Raw genomic sequence first — 17,408 nt, 5'->3', positions numbered from 1 at the left:
TTCTGTGACTGTTGAAGAGCTCCTGGCCAGTTTGAGCATAAAAAGTAGGTTAAACTTTTTTCCATGGTCTGCCACAGCCTTTGTGTGTGTGTGTGTGTGTGTGTGTGTGTGTGTGTGTGTGTGTGTGTGTGTTTGTGTGTGTGTGCAACCATTTGCAAGGTCCCCGCCAGAGGTGGGACACCAACTTGGTGACAGACAGGGTGGATGGTTGGAGGCAGAGAAAGTGGAATTTGGAGAGGAAGGGGATGAGGCTGAAGTGGTGCAGAGAAGTAGAACAAAGAGGCCCCGGGGGAGTGTAACTGCGTGAGGGGAGAATATGAGAAAGCAGCATGCCCAGGGAGAAGGCAAGTGTAGGGAATCCTCAGCACAGGAGCGAAGGCTGTGCCCAAGAGTCTAGGGCCAAGTTCAGCAGGTTTCCTTATAGCAGTCACATAGTACCAAGGTCAGGGAGAAGGTCCGGGCATTGGGAGTGGCTGGCAGTCCTTCTCAGTCCTGTGGCTCAGCAGGCAGCAGCCAGGGCCTGGGGGCTGAGCTCCTCAGGGAGCTCTCTCTCTGCTGCAGGCTTTGGCTCTTTAGGGATCTGAGATGCCAGTGGGGGGGGGGGGGCAGAGGGAGGGAGACAAATACAAAGCAAAGTGAATTCCTGCTTCATTCTTGTTTCTTTTCCCCATAGCCAGGTTTCTGGATGCCTTTCACCCTTGTGTTGATCCAGTACCTTCCACCCAGCCCTTCCTGCATTTCCCCCTTTCTCCCCCACCCCCCCATTTTTTTTTCCAGTGCTGTGCACCATTTTCCTTCAGGATTTAGGTGAGAATGTATCTTGGGGGCTGTGGTTTGGGGGAGGCTTTCCTAGACTAGGGTGGAGGTGGGGAGTTGTATAGGACTAAGCCAGAGCAGGAAGGGAGAGGGAGCAGGATCTGGAAGGAGACACCTGAGTGTCTGAAAACAGGATCTGGGACTGGGGAGACAGCATAATGGTTATGACTTTCATGCCTGAGGCTGTGAGATGCCAGGTTCAATCCCTGGCACCACCATCAGCAGAGTTCTGGTCTCTCTCTACCTCTCTCATTAAATAAATAAGAACAGAAAAAAAACAGAGTCTGTGGACAGCATGTGGGCCCAGTCTCCTATTAGGACTCAAATTTACTTGGAACAGAAAAAGCAACTGAAAAGAGGGTGTACAATGAACATTCACATTGAAGTCTGAGCTCAGGGAGGATTCAGTTTGGAGGAAACCTCGGAAATCACAGCCCCCCTCCTCTCTTTCTCTCTCTCTCTCTCTGATCCTCTTTATAAGAGCAACAGCTTTCTTTGCTCTATTTCCCCTCCAAGTCTACCCAAGACACACTCACATGACCAGCAGGGCTGACAGGACCAGGTTCTTGGCCACCAGGAAGCTGCAAAGTGCAGGGATCAGGGCAGGGAAGGTTGTGGGGTTGGAGCAGATAGTGAGGTTGTGTTGCCTGGAGGATGGAGGGACAAAAAGGGGGAGAGAATCAGGCTGGGGTGACAGCTCCTTGAACCAGTATAGACAGGGGTCTCAACCTGAACTCACAAGGAAAATGCATAAGGCAGAGGAAGTCACTGTGTTCTCTCTGGTTCTTCCAGTGGGTGACACACAGCTCTGGATCTGTGCTAAGACTAGGTTATGGGAAGTCCAGGTGGCCTGTATGGAGGTGGAAGCTGCAAGGGAAAGAGATAGGAGTTGGTGGGTGGGACAGGAATGCTGGACAAATACCTGTTTATGGGCAGAGCGGGAACTGGGCTGTCCCCTGGCTTAGGGCTAGACAGACCTGCAGACTCTTATCTACCACCTGTGAAATTATCCTCAGGTTCAGGAGGAGCACTGGAGCAGGAGTCAGGAGGCCAGAACCTCTCTCAGAAAAATTCTACATCTTTGCCTCTGCAAGTGTGGAAATGTTCAAGGCCAGAGGCCCGGAAATTAGCTTAGTTGGTAAGACTTTGAACTTTCGTACCTGAGGTTCTAGGTTCAATCTCCAGCACTGATGTCTCCCCTGCATCCCCCAACCACCTATCCCCATCCCATCTCTCTGTCTCATGTGAAATTACTTCTTTCTTTCATAGATAATAAATAAAATAATTATAATCATAAGGATTGTTCAAGGGTGATCTCATTTTTGTCATCCATCCCCTCCCCTCCATTCTGGGTTTCATAGGGGAAGGGGACCTTATTAACGGGACTGTTAAAGGCTACCTACTGGGAGTCTGGCGGTAGTGCAGCAGGTTAAGCGCACATGGTGCAAAGCTCAAGGGCCCGGGCCTAAGGATCCGGGTTGGAGTCCCCAGCTCCTCACCTGCAAAAGGTCGCTTCACAAGCGGTGAAGCAGGTCTTACAGGTGTCTATCTTTCTCTCCTCCTCTCTGACTTCCCCTCCTTTCCTCATTTCTCTCTGTCCTATCCAACAATGACAACAATAACAACTACAACAAGCATAACAACAAGGGCAACAAAATAGGAAAAATAGCCTACAGGAGCAGTGGATTCATAGTGCAGGCACTGAGCCCCAGCAATAACCCTGGAGGCAAAAAAAAAAAAAAAAAGGCTACCTATTGCAAATATCCATTATGACTTTTTTTAAAAAAAGTTTTAAAATTTTATTTATTTATTTTCCCTTTTGTTGCCCTTGTTTTATTGTTGTAGTTATTATTGTTGTTATTAATGTCGCCATTGTTAGATAGTACAGAAAGAAATGGAGAGAGGAGGGGAAGACAGAGAGGGGAGAAGAAAGACCTGCTTCACCACCTGTGAAGTGACTCCTCTGCATTTGGGGAGATGGGGACTCCAACCGGGATCCTTATGCTGGTCCTTGTGCTTTGCGCCACCTGGGCTTAATCCGCTGCGCTACCACCCGACTCCCTATGACTTTTGAAAAATGTTCATTTATTTATTTCCTTTTGTTGTCCTTGTTTTATTGTTGTAGTTATTGATGTCGTTGTTGTTGGATAGGACAGAGAAAATGGAGAGAGGAGGGGAAGACAGAGAAGGGGAGAGAGAGATAGACACCTGCAGACCTGCTTAACCGCCTGTGAAGCGACTCCCCTGCAGTTGGGGAGCCCGGGGCTAGAACCAGGATCCTTACGCTGGTCCTTGCTTTGGGCCACGTTCGCTTAACCCGTTGCTACTCCCCATTATGACTTTTAATAGCCAATGAACAAAGAGGAAGTCAGAGCCACGTGGGCAGGATTAACATATGTCATTAGCATAAGCTGTAACAATGTGGGCGGGAGTGGGACTGGTGCTGGGGTTTCTGAAGAAATCCAATGAGGTTGGCACAGGGAATGGGGATGTTACAGGAATAGGAAGCAGATAGGCAGAGGAGAGACTACTACTCTTCCTTTACTCCCTTCCCCTGGAGAGAGTTCCAGGATGAGGAACATGCAGACATGATCCTGTCTACTGGGAACTCTCTGAGGCTACCTGGAAGTATGATCAGGGACAATATCCAGAAAATTTTTTTTTTTTTTTTTTTTAACCAGAGCACTGGTCAGCTCTGGCTTATGGTGGTATGGGGGATTGAACATGGGACTTTGGAGCCTCAGGCATGAGAGTCTGTTTATGCTATCTACCCTCCAGGGACAATATCCAGAGGAGGCCCTTCCTTGGACACTGGGGGAATTCTAGTCCAGAGCTGCTGTGTGCATCTTCTATGGACTGGGAAAGACTCAATGATTATAACTTGCCTGCAAGTAGGCAATTAGAGGAATTAGAAATAAGGATTTGAGTGTCATCAGGATGCCGGCGAGACTTCCCTGGATTGAAGACCCCACCAATGTGTCCTGGAGCTCAGCTTCCCCAGAGACCCACCCTACTAGGGAAAGAGAGAGGCAGACTGGGAGTATGGACCGACCAGTCAACGCCCATGATCAGCGGGGAAGCAATTACAGAAGCCAGACCTTCTATCTTCTGCAACCCACAATGACCCTGGGTCCATGCTCCCAGAGGGATAGAGAATGGGAAAGCTATCGGGGGAGGGGGTGGGATATGGAGATTGGGCGGTGGGAATTGTGTGGGGTTGTACCCCTCCTACCCTATGGTTTTGTTAATTAATCCTTTCTTAAATAAAAAAAAAAAAAGAAATAAGGATTTGAAAAAAAATTTATATCTGTGTGCCAGCAACTCAAGGTCCAAGCATGTGAACAGTAAACTTTTCTCATCACCTTGATCAAGATATAGAGCAGTTTGGGTGACATCATATTAGTGTGGAGAGCAGAATATGGAGTAAGTTGTGTGCTGGTTACGCACAGTAGGGCCATGCTTCAGTGTGTGTTCATATAAGGTTAATTCATAACCCACTCCTCCAAATTAAGCAGTTAAAAAGACTTATTTGTGTAATACAGTATTTTATATAGTCATTTAAAAATTTCAATTTAGCCTGTTACTTTTTTATTTGCACTTAACCTAATTAGCTATTGATAGTTTAGGATAGAATAAAGATTAACTCATTCAAATACTATTCAATAGATAGTAACTGGGAGGCAAAGATCACTGAAAAGACAAATAGCCAGGAAAAAGCACCATGTCCTGGGAGGTAGCTCAGGGGGAAGAGCACATTCCTTTGCCTGCTCAGAGTCCCAGGTTCTATCCAGGCAGCCCATACATATAACAGCATAGTGCTGTGATATTCATCAAATAAGCAAGGAGGAATACAAAAGCCAATACAATAACAACACAGGGTTAAGAGTGGTTTGTGGCAGGAGGACATACACTTGCAGATGCCTTCTTTAAAGAAGTCAGGTAGTCTTGAGTCCCTCCTGTGACTGGGTCCTAAAGGCCTGGACTAGTCAGCATGCTCAGTTGAGCTACTGAGTGTGTTCAGTAAGGCATGCACCTACAGACAGAGTGGGCTGAGTGCCCAAGTGTGCACATATGAGAGTCCCTGGGCCCATATTCTGAGAAGAACCAGGACCTTTACACAGAGGGCCCCAGGGAGGGGCTTACCTGAAGACAATGGCCAGATAGAACCTAAAGGACTTACAGAGTTGCTGCAACCATGGGAGATTCTACACCAGTAGTGTCCTGAGTCCTCCTCCCTCAGGTCAACCATGGAGACTCTGAAGAAACCAGCACCGGGTTGTCCCAGATTGCAAATCAGGAGGACTGAGCCCATGTTTGGGGACCTGAGCTGGTGACCAGGGTGTTGCAGAGGTACTCAGACACTTCCTTACACCAGCTCTTCCTGAGGTAGGGCCTGCTTGAGGGTGGGTACTGGCACTTCACTGAGAACTTCTGGCCTGCGACCTTGTGAAACTGCGGGGTCTTCGAGAGTGCTCCCAAGCCTGAAGGGCAATGCTGAAGGTCATGGTCACTCCAGGACTGGCCCTCCCACCACCAACCCCCTGACCACAGAGTGGCTTGCTGGGTGCCTACTGGCCTGAGAGTCCCCAGGGTCCCCCGCTCACTCCTCTCCTCCCCTGCTTTCCCTTCCTCCTCACCTGGGCATAGGCAGCGGCAGCAGCAGCAGCAGCAGCAGCAGCAGCAGCAGCAAGGGTGGGAGTGGGGGTTTTCACATGGGTCCTTTTTCTGTGGGCCAATGCAGGGGTGGGGAGTGGAATGGAAGGAGAGAAGACGGACCTTGAAGCAGGGTCTGAGTCTGTCTAGTTTTCCTTGTGCCTCTGAGATAGACACAATCAGAAACACCAGAGTCCCGGAAGGGAAGTGGGAAACACAAGCAGCGAAAGAGATGTGGAGAGGCAGGCATGAGTCTGGACAGGTGGGTGCAGTCCTGCCGGACACTCAGCTCTCTGGGCTGCTCCTTCCTGGAAGTGGCCTGCCCCTGTGAGGAGGAGCTGGGGAGGCCTGGAGGAAACTGTGGTCAGGTCATAAATCGCCCACTTTTTCTCTTTCTGTTGAGAGGGAGGAGAAGAAACTCCCCCCCACCTCTTTGGGTTCTCAGGTTGGTCAAATAACAAACTAAGTAGCAGACAAATTAATAGGGGGAAAAAAACATGCTTAATTACATGAATCAGAGGGACCTGTGGAGGTGTGAGTTCCCAGGCAAGTGAGGCTGAGTGTGGGTGTGCATCCTGAACTGAGGAATGTGATAGGGGCCTGGGGATTCAAGGGGATGGGGGGGTGGTGCGAGAGTGCGCACATGACAAAGGGAAGGTACTCATGGGATAAAGACTAGGTGCTCTCTGGTTAGATGCCTGTCCTGCCACATTTAGAGATTTCTCAGATAGGAGGCTACTGTTGATTAAAAGCAAACCCTACATCTAAACAATAACCCAGTTACATTCTTCTATGTAGCTAAGGAAATATAAAACTTTTCCTATGAGTGCAGGTGCCTCAATTCATGTCATTTTGGGGAAATCCAGAATGACAGGTCTTGAGAAGGTCTGTTGTATCCTGAGGAGTTCTACCCTAAACATATTGGTGAAACCGATCCTTCATTGTCCACTGCCTCTTCTTCTTTTTATTTTGTTTATGGATGAAACTTCATTTATTTAATTACTTATTATTTATTTACCAGCTCTGCCTCATGGAAGTGTTGGGGACTGGACATTTAGGGCCTTAAGCATGGACATTTCTTTCTATCTGACTTCAATTTATTTATTTATGTACTTACTTACCAGAGCACTGCTCAGCTCTGGTTTATTTTGGTGCAGAGGACAGAATCTGGGATCTTTGGTGCCTTAGGCATGAAAGTCTTTTTGCAGAACCATTATGCTATCTCCCCAGCCCTGGAAGTTTCTATCTGCATAATCACTCTGTTATTTCCCTACCCAGTAGGGGTTATGGTGTATCTACTATTTAAAAAATATTTATTTATGGGCAATATATAAAAATGTAGATATACTGTTAGAGAAATAATAGTCAGCCCCTCTCTTAAAAGCCTAGACCAGGGAGAACAGAAGCAACTGGTGGCACTGCTATATACAAATAATGTCAAAGGACATAAATTATGGTGATATTATGTATGATACAGCAAATCCTAACAAAGGGATTTTTCAAAGGTAACCCGATTGCCAAATAATGTGATTATAGCAATAACTATCTATTGTCTTCTTAACCCGAAGACAGCAGGAACTTTCTACTTCCTCTATAGAGCCTATATTTCTCCCAGTCCTGGAACCTCTAGGGTGGGGCTCACTTTCCTGCATTCCTGCATGCTTCTCTCAGTTCATATCAAATGATATTGTATCCGCCGATCCCAACTTAATCAATGCATTGAGTACCACCTCAGCATGCTTCACTTCAGACTGTGTCCAGAGACGTCAGGCATGGAATGTCAACCTTTCAGCCTCATTACTCGGGTGAGACCTTTCCTTTCATAGTATTTTTTAATTCCATTCCAGGAGGTTCATTTCCTAACAAAGTCCCAAAACTTAGATATAGACCAGATCCTATGAGATAGAGCATATGTTCACATGTATCCATAAATTAGGGCAAAATATATACCTGAAAGCAAAAGTGCACAATAGTCTGCAGTGAGTCAGTATAAAGTTTCTAATGAAATAGTATTTAATTAGACTTAGATACCCTCCTCACCTAATTCCTATTACAATTCTCTCACTCACTCCAAAGCTAACCTTATCAAAGCAAGGACTGCAAAAGCTGAATAAAGGCAAGAGACTGGCATATTTTAACGATGACTTTTTAGTCACTGTCAAGGCCACCCTATCAGCTGGGGCCCTATTTGGGGAGTCCTGAGATTCCCAAACAGACATGATGGACCTAAACCTTGAATAAATCCCTCTCTCCATTGTTACTGGTCATCTCTATCAGGAACAACAAAATAGACCCCTTTGTGGGCCCCCCCATAGGAATTTGCCCTCAACTTGGATCAATAATGGTAGAGAATGTTCCATCCTCCGAAGGGAGGATGGACAAGATACTCTATGCTACACATGAGGAAGATGGGTTGATATTGGGGCAGCTTGGAATGTTCCTACGCATGACCACAGAATGTGAGCTCAGATCTACAGGGATGCAGAGGTCACATAGGCTCCTAAGCTGAATATGGGCCCCAGACCAAATCAAATCAATGGGGTTTACAGTCAACAATATTTATATACCTTTCCCATATTAGGGAGCTACTGTCTTCCCTGATCCAGCTTTCTGTTCCTTTTCCAGCCATGACATCATCTCCCCAGACAATAATTAGGATCCACCTGCATATCATTTCAGGCTCAGGGAAAAAAAAAACTAGTACAGCCACAGGCCCTTTGGAATATAACTAAAATATGCCTACCAGCTATCTACAAAATGGAGTACCCCCCAACTCTTCATCTGCAGTCTTTAGGCTCATGATTAGTCAACAATTTGTTTGGCTTTTTATGTTAACTCTTTTTTCAACCACCAGGTTCCAGATGCTAGCATGATGCTGACTAGACTTCCCTGGACAGACAACCCCATCAATGTGTCCTGGAGCTCTGCTTTCCCAGAGCCCCACCCTACTAGGGAAAGAGAGAGACAGGCTGGGAGTATGGATCAACTTGCCAATGCCCATGTTCAGCAGGGAAGCAATTACAGAAGCCAGACCTTCCACTTTCTACACCCCACAATGACCTTGGGTCCATACTCCCAGAGGGTTAGAGAATAGGAAAGCTATTAGGGGAGGGTATGGGATACGGAGATCTGGTGGTGGGAATTGTATGGAGTTGTACCCCTCTTATCCTGTGGTTTTGTCAATGATTCCACTTTATAAATAATAATAAAAAAAGAAATAATAGTCAACCCATATCTGTGACCTTTGGAGAGCTAATGCAGTTTCCAGTGGGAGGTATACCCCTGTTATATTATGCTTTTGTAAATCAGTATTAAATCACTAGTATAAAATGGTAAATTTTTATTTATTTATCTATTTTATTTGATGGGATAGAAAGGAATTGAGAAGGAAGAGGAGATAGACAGGGAGTGAAAGAGGGACCTGTTGCTCTGCTTCACACTCACAAAGCAAAAACAGAAGCAAGCAAACTCTATCTAAAACTTTGTGAGAATGTGGTGGTTATCACTGGGAGATTGGGGACATAGAATTTTTGTGGTGGGTGTGGTGTGAAACTTTAGGGATCATTTGAGGTATAGCAGAAGGCCAGGCTTGTATCTGCCAAGTTTGTATTTACAACCCATGGTCAACAGAGATGTGTAACTTCTCAAACACTGATAGGTGTCAATGGAGACAAAGCTCTAGGCCACAGCAAATTTGATACCTGATGTGAAAGAGGTCTTCTTGGCTAGCTGACAAAATAGCCATAAATCTGCTGAGATTCCTTTGGAGGTGGTGTTAGTTAAGAGAGAACTTAGAGGTCCAAATGATGTACACCTAGTTAAGTGCACAAATTAACATACACAAAGATCTGGTTCAAGCTTCCAGCCCACCCCTCCCTGCAGTGGGGAAGCTTCACAAATAGTGATACAGTGCTGCAGGTGACTCTCTTTCTCTCTCCCTTTCTATCTCTTCACTCTTCTTGATTTCTCTCTGTCTCTAACAAATAAGATGAAAAGGAAAATATTTCATGTAAAATTATTTCTAAAAAAGAGAGAACTTAAAAAAACAAAATAATGCTATGTAGAAGAGATTTAATAAAGCTGCCTTATGCATATTACATTCCAGTTTTTTTCCTGTTAAACACAAATTCATTCTCTTAAGCAAACCAGTCTACTTTTGGTTAATTTAAACTGTTTTAGAAATTCTTTGCTACATCTTGTACCTAACTAATAAAACATAAGAGACTCAGTAATCTCTGGTGCAGACAGTCCATCTTCAGGCTGTAAATTAGTGTCAGACACATTGGGCCTCAACCTATCAGACGTGAGTTTTTTAGTAAGCAGTTATTTGTTTTATCCTACTTTGGAGACGCTGAGTCAATTGCACACCTGTAATCTTACAATCTTGCAAGCAATACTAATCACAAATAAAGAATGGTCTGAAAAAAAACTTGGGCCAGGGTAGGTAACATAATGGTTATGCAAAGAAACTCTCATGCCTGAGTCTCTGAAGTCCCAGGTTCAATCCCCTGTACCACCATAAACCCGAGCTGAACAGTGCTCTGGTGATTAGAAAAAAAAAATCTTTTAAAAAAATTTCTTTATTGGGGAATTAATGTTTTATATTCGACAGTAAATACAATAGTTTGTACATGCATAACATTTACCAGTTTTCCACATAACAATACAATCCCCATTAGGTCCTCTGTCATCCTTTTTGGATCTGTATTCTCCCCTCCACCCACCCCAGAGTCTTTTACTTTGGTACAATATACCAATTCCAGTTCAGGTTCTACTTGTGTTTTCTCTTTGGGTCTTGTTTTTCAGTTTCTGCCTGAGAGTGCGATCATCCCATATTCATCTTTCTGTTTCTGATTTATTTCACTTAACATGATTTTTTTCAAGCTTCGTCCAAGAAAAAGGTGAAGTCACCGTTTTTAATAGCTCAGTAGTATTCCATTGTGTATATAGACCACAACTTGGTCAGCCACTCATCTGTTGTTGGACACCTGGGTTGTTTTGAGGTTTTGGCTATTACAAATTGTGCTGCCAAGAACATATTGTGTACACAGATCTTTTTGGATGGGTGTGTTGGGTTCTTTAGGATATATCCCCAGGAGAGGAATTGCAGGATCATAGGGTAGGTCCATTTCTAGCCTTCTGAGAGTTCTCCAGACTGTTCTCCACAGAGGTTGGACCAATTGATACTCCCACCAGCAGTGCAGGAGGGTTCCTTTGACCCCACACCCTCTCCAACATTTGCTGCTGTTACCTTTTCTGGTGTATGACACTCTCACAGGAGTGAAGTGGTACCTCATTGTTGTCTTTATTTGCATTTCTCTGACAATCAAAGACTTGGAGGATTTAAAAAAAAAAATTATCTGCTGTTCTTGAGGCAGGGAAGGGCCAAGCTGTGCTGAAGGGACCCAACATGGCTTCCCTCACCCATGGAACTCCCTTTGTTGTTATCCACGGTGCTCCCATGTGGTGTACAAGGATCAAACTCTTGAGTGTTTGCCCTGGTTAGGTATGTACTTGACCTACGTGCACTGACAGGGTGGGGAGACCACAGCTCAGAGGAATGGCAAATTCAGGGGCTCGCAACCTGCTGCGGAGGGAGGACCTCCTGGTCACATAGCAAAGAGCCAACTAGAAGAACTAAGGACCACCTGGAGGAGAGTACCTAAAAGATGAAAGATCTTGGAAATCTGCTGGAAGAAAAAGGGAGCGTCTGTAAGTTTGGAGTAGTCCCTGAGAGCAAGGGAGCCTAGCACTCTTTGGCCAGCAGGGGGCAGGCGCAGCCCGTCCTTTACCGCGGGGTGTGTCCATTACGATGAAGCAGACCCCCACCCCCTCCCCACTCTCTGCCCCTCAACACACTAAGGAACCCTTAACCCAAGACTCCACTTCCTGCCCTGACTTAGAGAGAGGACTTGTGAGCCAGGAAGTGCAGGTGCTGCTCAAGAAGCTCACTGGAAACCTTAAGGACTCCACAGGTCTTCCAGGCCTAGGGTTCCTCACTGTGAAAGGAGGGAGTGACACCTTCCACAAGAATTTAGTGGAAATTAAACCAGGGGTGTGTGAAACAGCTCACTTGGGTAGTGTAAAGCTTTGTCATGTGCAGGCCCCAGGCTTGAGCCTGGTCCCCACTACATTGAAGGACTTTCAAGTGCTGTGGTTTTTTTCACTTTCTCTCTCTCTGCCTCTCTGTTTTATATTAAAATAAATAAATAGATAGATAGTGGGGGAGATAGCATATAAGGCTATGCAAACAGACTCATGCCTGAAGCTCTGTGCTCCCAAGTTCAATCCTCTGTACCACCATTAGCCAGAGTTGAGCAGTGCTCTGGTAAAATAAATAAATAAGATAAATAAATAAGAAAAAGTGAAGTACCAGGCGGGGTTGTATCTGATTGAGGACACAGGTTACCATGTGCAAAGGACCCAGGTTTAAGTCCCTGCTCCCCAACTGTAAGCTGGGAAGCTTTATCAATGGTGAAGCAGTGCTGCAGGCATCCCTCTGTCTCTCTTTCTATCCCCTGCCCCCTCAATTTCTCTTTGCTCTATTAAATAAAAGAAAGAAGAATGGGAAGGAAAAAATGGCCACTTGGAGTAGTGGATTTGTTGTGCAGGCACAGAACCTTGGTGATAACCCTGGTGGCAAAACTAACTAAACTAGGCCAAGCAATTCCTAGACCAATCTGCACATAAGATTGCAAGGTAGAGTACTGAAACACCTGATGTGGCCACCTTAGTGGGCTGCTTTAATGGTCTGGACTGGTGGTGGGACTGAGAGTTGACTTTGCTTGCTTGTTTGTTTGCCAGAAGCTCCAGTGATTCCAAGCTGCAGACAAGTTTAGGAATTTCAGAGGGACCTTCTTTTGTGACCAGGCCTTGCTCTGTCAACTCGAAATTGCAAAATCTCCTCTCTTTTTTCCTAAGGCTCCTTTCCCCCTCCCTACTTCATTGTGCTGTACATTTCCCTCTCTCTTGCATTTCTTGGTTCCTGCAGAATCTCTCCAAATAGAAAATGCAAATTTCTCACAAAGTCCCCAACTCAAACTGCTTACACATCCACCTTGGGGGACCTACGAGACATTTATCAAAAGTGCTTCTTTAAAAGTATCTTTTTAAAAAACCTACTTTGACCCCAAAGGTGACAGTCAAGGTATTCTAAGCTCTGGGGAAATGGACAGACTACAGACCTTGTGTTTCCTTTTCCCTCTACTGGATAGGCTGAAGGTAGGGGCTTCAGGTACAACTAATCCAATTTATCTAAATCCAATCCTTAGTTCCTTAGTAGCTTTAATCATTATTTCATGTTTCCTGCCATCACAGTCAATGTTGCTTATAAGGGAGAAGGGAAATGCAACTTTTATGGAGCACCAGGTAGAATCTATTAGGAAAATGAAAGACATCTGAGGCACAGATAGCAGACTTTGATCAAGCTGTGAGGGGCCAGTCTCCTGTCCTGGGCAGCTGAGAATTGAAAACCAGGCTGTGGGGTTGGGGGGGTGCCTTTTATAGGATTTCAGTTCTGGGTGTTATGTCTTTTCTTGCATCTGCTGGGTTGGAGTGGTTGTTCACAGGTTCTGAGGGAGTTTCTTAGAAGAGTTATTGGTGTCTTCAACCATAACGTTGACACTGGCCTTCTGTTTTGACCAAGTAGGTACACAGACACAAGATGACTACTTATTGTATGACAGGTCTCAACACGTCTCCTTTGGGATACAACACGTCCTCCTTTGGGATGTTCTACCAACAAAGTTATTCATTATAGAGCTATCCCAGCGGAAGTCATGTTCAATATGGTGTCATACTTCCTGGAGTGCTTTACAGAGGCATGGAAGAGGGTGCAGTGACCCTGAAAGCTGGATGGCTCTATTTGCTAGGGTTCCTATTTGTTGTAAAGGATCCAGGCGCACACTCTAAGTCAATCTCAGAGGAGGTACCGTGTTATTTCAACCATGCAGCCTCCGGGTCAGGTATTCTCTGCTCCTGCTGGGGACATAAAGAGTGTGAGGACTGGAGAGACCTTCAGTATTCCCCCCAGAGTCCTCTCCTGCCTCAGTCAGTCTCTCATGGGGTGTTGGAGGTGAGCAGAGAAGGGCTTTGGAAGGATGAAACAATGGGGAGAGAGTGTGAAAGAAAAAGGCAGCCACTTTATTTCACACAGTGAAGTGTGTGTGTGTGTGTGTGTGTGTGTATGTGTTGGGGGGTGGGAGGGGTCACAGTGAGCAGGGGAGTGAAACAGTGATCACAGTGCCTGGACATCTGGGATGGGCAAGGTTGAGGTTTCCCCCACTCCACACCACCCCACCCCAACCTGCCCACAGAACCAGCTTGAAGGCCTCACACTTACCCAATCCAAGTCCTTCCTGTCACTCTTGCATCTCAAGGTAACGGGCTTCTGGCCAGTCAGGCCCAGCTTCTGTGTTTGTCTGTCCTAGATCTACCCTGCACCCCCAGCCCTGCTCACCCCCACTCAGGGAGAAGACACCATGGCCTGGGAGGCCCCATACCTGATGTTGGTCCTTCTGCTGCTAACCTCAGGTCAGGGGAGGGGGCTGGGGAGGATAAGGGGGGAGGGGAAGAAGAGATGAAGGCAGGTGTGAAGTGGGCTCAGGGGGGTGGGATGGGATGCTGGAATGGGCAGCAGTGTGTTCCTCAGCCAGACCCAATGGCTTGCTTCCTAGGCTTTCAGATAGAAGAGCCAGACTATGAGCCCATACAGGCAGTGAAGGGCCAGGGAATCTCTGTGAAATGCTATTACTCAGCCAATTACAAGCATGAGCAGGAAACCTGGTGCAAGGAAAAAAAACCTGGCACTTGTACCAGGCTAATCACCAGCCTCAACAGTCAAGGCATGACTGAAAGCTTCCCATATTATCTCTGGAACAACCCTGCCAATAGCTTCTTCATCGTCACCATGGTAGAAGTGACAGGGAATCATACGGGGCGTTACTGGTGCGGAACGTTCAATGGACAGAAAATCAGAGTTATCAAAAAATTCAACCTGGTGGTGTCCTCAGGTGAGCTTATTGCTCAAGGAGGGGATTTCCTGGGTTACTCTTTGCCACCTTGTTCCACTGACTTCTTATACTTGGCACTGTCCCCTGCCCCTGCCACCCCCCCCCCCATCCTGTCTGCTCTCTGCCCACTCCCATGCATCTGAGTCTCCAGCTTTGGGTTGTCACCTCCAGCCTTGGGTGTCCTGGCTTGTCAGGCAGACACTTTTTGAGGTCAGTGGGGTGTAGAACCCCAGGCCATACCCAGCCACCTTCTCCTGCCCTGGGACAGTTACCCTAAAAGACACAGGGGGTCTGTGGGATCCTAGCAGCTGGGCACACTAACTGTTCTGGCCCCAGGCCTGAGGCAAAGCAGAAGGGCTTAAGGAGCCAGACCTTTGGGACAAGGAGGACCCCTGCCCCCTGAGCTCTCCCTGACTCCAGGGGACAGTGTCAGGCTTCTCTCAACCTAGACCCCCTTCAACCCCCACCTGATAGTCCATGGGTGTCTCTACTAGCTCTAGGAGAGTCTTCTTGGCCAGAGGGACCCAGAGAAGCTGGTTCTGCCTCCTCCTCTTTCCTCTCTGGGTTTTAGGAGGTGGCGGTGGGTTGAGACTCTCTTCCTTCTGGGGACTCTGGGCTGTGATACCTTTCTCTGTGTGGTCACCGATTACTTTTGCCTTTTCAGTGATGCCCATCTCCATCAGTGGCCCTAAGGACAGGTGGGTCTGGGGCAGAAGAGAGGATGTGGGAAGAGGCTGGACAGGCGGCTTCTGGTTCAGGCATGGGGAGACTGGGTACATGGAGTCTAAAGGGGTCCTGGTTCTGCACTGGGAATCACACCTGTGAGGAAGGCAAGTGGGAGTGAGCGATGTGCCCCAAGTCACTTAGCTACTCAGGGTTGAAGCAGGATGGGGACACAGGTCTTCTTCTCTTGGTCCAGGGCTCCTCCCAGGTCATAAGCTTCTCGTGGTCATCTTGGGGTGTTCCTCCAAGTCTACTTACTGCAGATGTGGGCATCCTCTCTCTCTGCGTTTCCAAAGGACCCAAAGCCCTTCTGTTCCCTCCATTAGTGCTTTGTGCTGTGGGTCCCTAGCCATGTCACCCAGGGAAGTGACAGTTCTGGTCACTTGTTTTTCATGGTCCACTTGGAGTGCCCTGGTCCCCATAATCATATCCTCTATGGCTGAGCCTAGTGAGCTCAGGATGGGCCATGCTTAAAAGGTTTACAACGCACAGCGACTTCTTCCAGCCTGAACTCTCCCTACCTCCTCCTTCAGTGTAACCATACCTCTTTATTCCTCCAGTCTGTCTGCCTACAATTTCTTGGTACTTCTGCTGTGTGGTCTTCACTTGACTAAGATCCTGGTGCTGATAGTCCTCTTCATTTTTGTGACCTGTCAAGCTATGGTGAGTGGGGCCCAGGCTTGGTTAGGGGGCCAATGGAGGGGGTGCCTTTCCTGGGAGTCAGTGGCCACAGGACAGAAGTAGTCAGGGGTCACACAGTGGACAGCATCTCTCTTTCCTTTCCCCTTCCCTTCCCCTTCCCCCTTCCCTTCTTTTCCCTTCCCTTCCCTTCCCTTCCCTTCCCTTCCCTTCCCTTCCCTTCCCTTCCCTTCCCTTCCCTTCCCTTCCCTTCCCTTCCCTTCCCTTCTCCTCCCTTCCCTTCCCTTTCCTCACATCCAATTACTAACCAAGCCCGACCCTGCTTAGCTTCTGAAATCAGACGAGATCGGGTGTGTTCAGGGTGGTATGGCCGTAGACTCCTTTCCTTTCCTCTCCTTTCCTCTCCTTTTCTTCCCTTCACTTCCCTTCCCTTCCCTTCCCTTCCCTTCCCTTCCCTTCCCTTCCCTTCCCTTCCTTCCCCCCTCCCCTCCCCTCCCCTCCCCTTTCCTGCCCATTCTTTCTCCCATCCTTTCTTCCTTTTCCTTCTTCTTTCTTTCTCTTTTTCTCCTACCCTCCCTTCTTCCCTTCTTTCCTCCCTTCCTTCTTTCTTCTTTCTTTCTTCATCCCTTCTTTCTGTCTTCCTTTCTTCAGCAGAGAGATTGAAAGAGACCACAGCACCAAAGCTTCCTTCAGTGCAGTGGAGGCCAGACTTGAACTTCAGTAGCACACATGCTAAAGCTGTGCACTATTCAAGCTAGCTATTTTGTCCAACCTAGTGGCGACATTGCAATGGCAACTTACACCAATTTAAAATTTCAAGGGCTGGTCTGCCTTTGCACGTTAATTGGGTTGTAATAAGCCATCATTTCTGGTGTGCCCTTGGCTCACACCTCTGCCCACAGCTTCTGGGTTGCCCAACTTTGAAGCTGGTTGCAGGTCTTTTTTGTTGCCAGTCCTCAGATGGACATGTAGACACATGCAGGCACATGCTCACAGATATTCCTTCCTTCCATTAAAGATCAGACATGCCCCCTCCTAGGTGCCTCACCCCACACATCCCATAGGAAGGGGCAGAGCCTCAGGCTCTAGGATCTCCTACCTGATTTAGTGTCATTCTATGTCCCGGGGGGGAGGAGGATGAGGAGTATAGACAGGAAGGAGAGGATGACAAAATCTAGAGAGAAGGAGGTAATTTAAGAAATAAGAAGAGGCCAGGGGAACCAGGGTGGTGTCTTAGTTGGTAAAGTGCATGTGTATCAGAGCACCAGGGACAGCATCCATGAATGGTGGAGCAGGGCTTTGGGGTCTCTCTCTCTTTCCACCCCTTTCTCTTTCTCTCTCTCGCTTATAAAAGTATACATGAAATTAGGCTCTGGGGAGATGACTTAGCAGTAGAGCAGAACATATTCCTGAAGTCTTGGGTTTGATCTCTGACATTGCCTTTAAAAAAGTAAGTAAAATAAAAATATTAAGGGACTAGAGAAGGCTGGGAATTTCAGTAAATGTCATATCTCATACTCTCTCCTCCCTGTCCTCCCACCTCTTTCTTCCCTGCTTCTCCCCTCT

The 17,408-nt window shown here is 47.0% G+C and overlaps 1 protein-coding gene across 1 annotated transcript; it reads right to left on the bottom strand.

Moving 5' to 3' along the window:
• Nucleotides 1-1,313: 1,313 nt before the first annotated feature.
• On the bottom strand, nucleotides 1,314-11,277 carry NCR2 (natural cytotoxicity triggering receptor 2). Its single transcript, XM_060190817.1, is given in 5 exon segments — nucleotides 1,314-1,463; nucleotides 4,960-4,993; nucleotides 4,996-5,088; nucleotides 5,091-5,297; nucleotides 11,262-11,277. Coding segments are annotated over 5 exon segments (465 nt in total). The 3' UTR covers nucleotides 1,314-1,348.
• Nucleotides 11,278-17,408: the final 6,131 nt, after the last annotated feature.

The sequence above is a fragment of the Erinaceus europaeus genome, chromosome 4, assembly GCF_950295315.1.
Source record: "Erinaceus europaeus chromosome 4, mEriEur2.1, whole genome shotgun sequence".
Classification (NCBI taxonomy): Eukaryota; Metazoa; Chordata; class Mammalia; order Eulipotyphla; family Erinaceidae; genus Erinaceus; species Erinaceus europaeus.
This window is presented reverse-complemented; position numbering and strand designations above follow the sequence as displayed.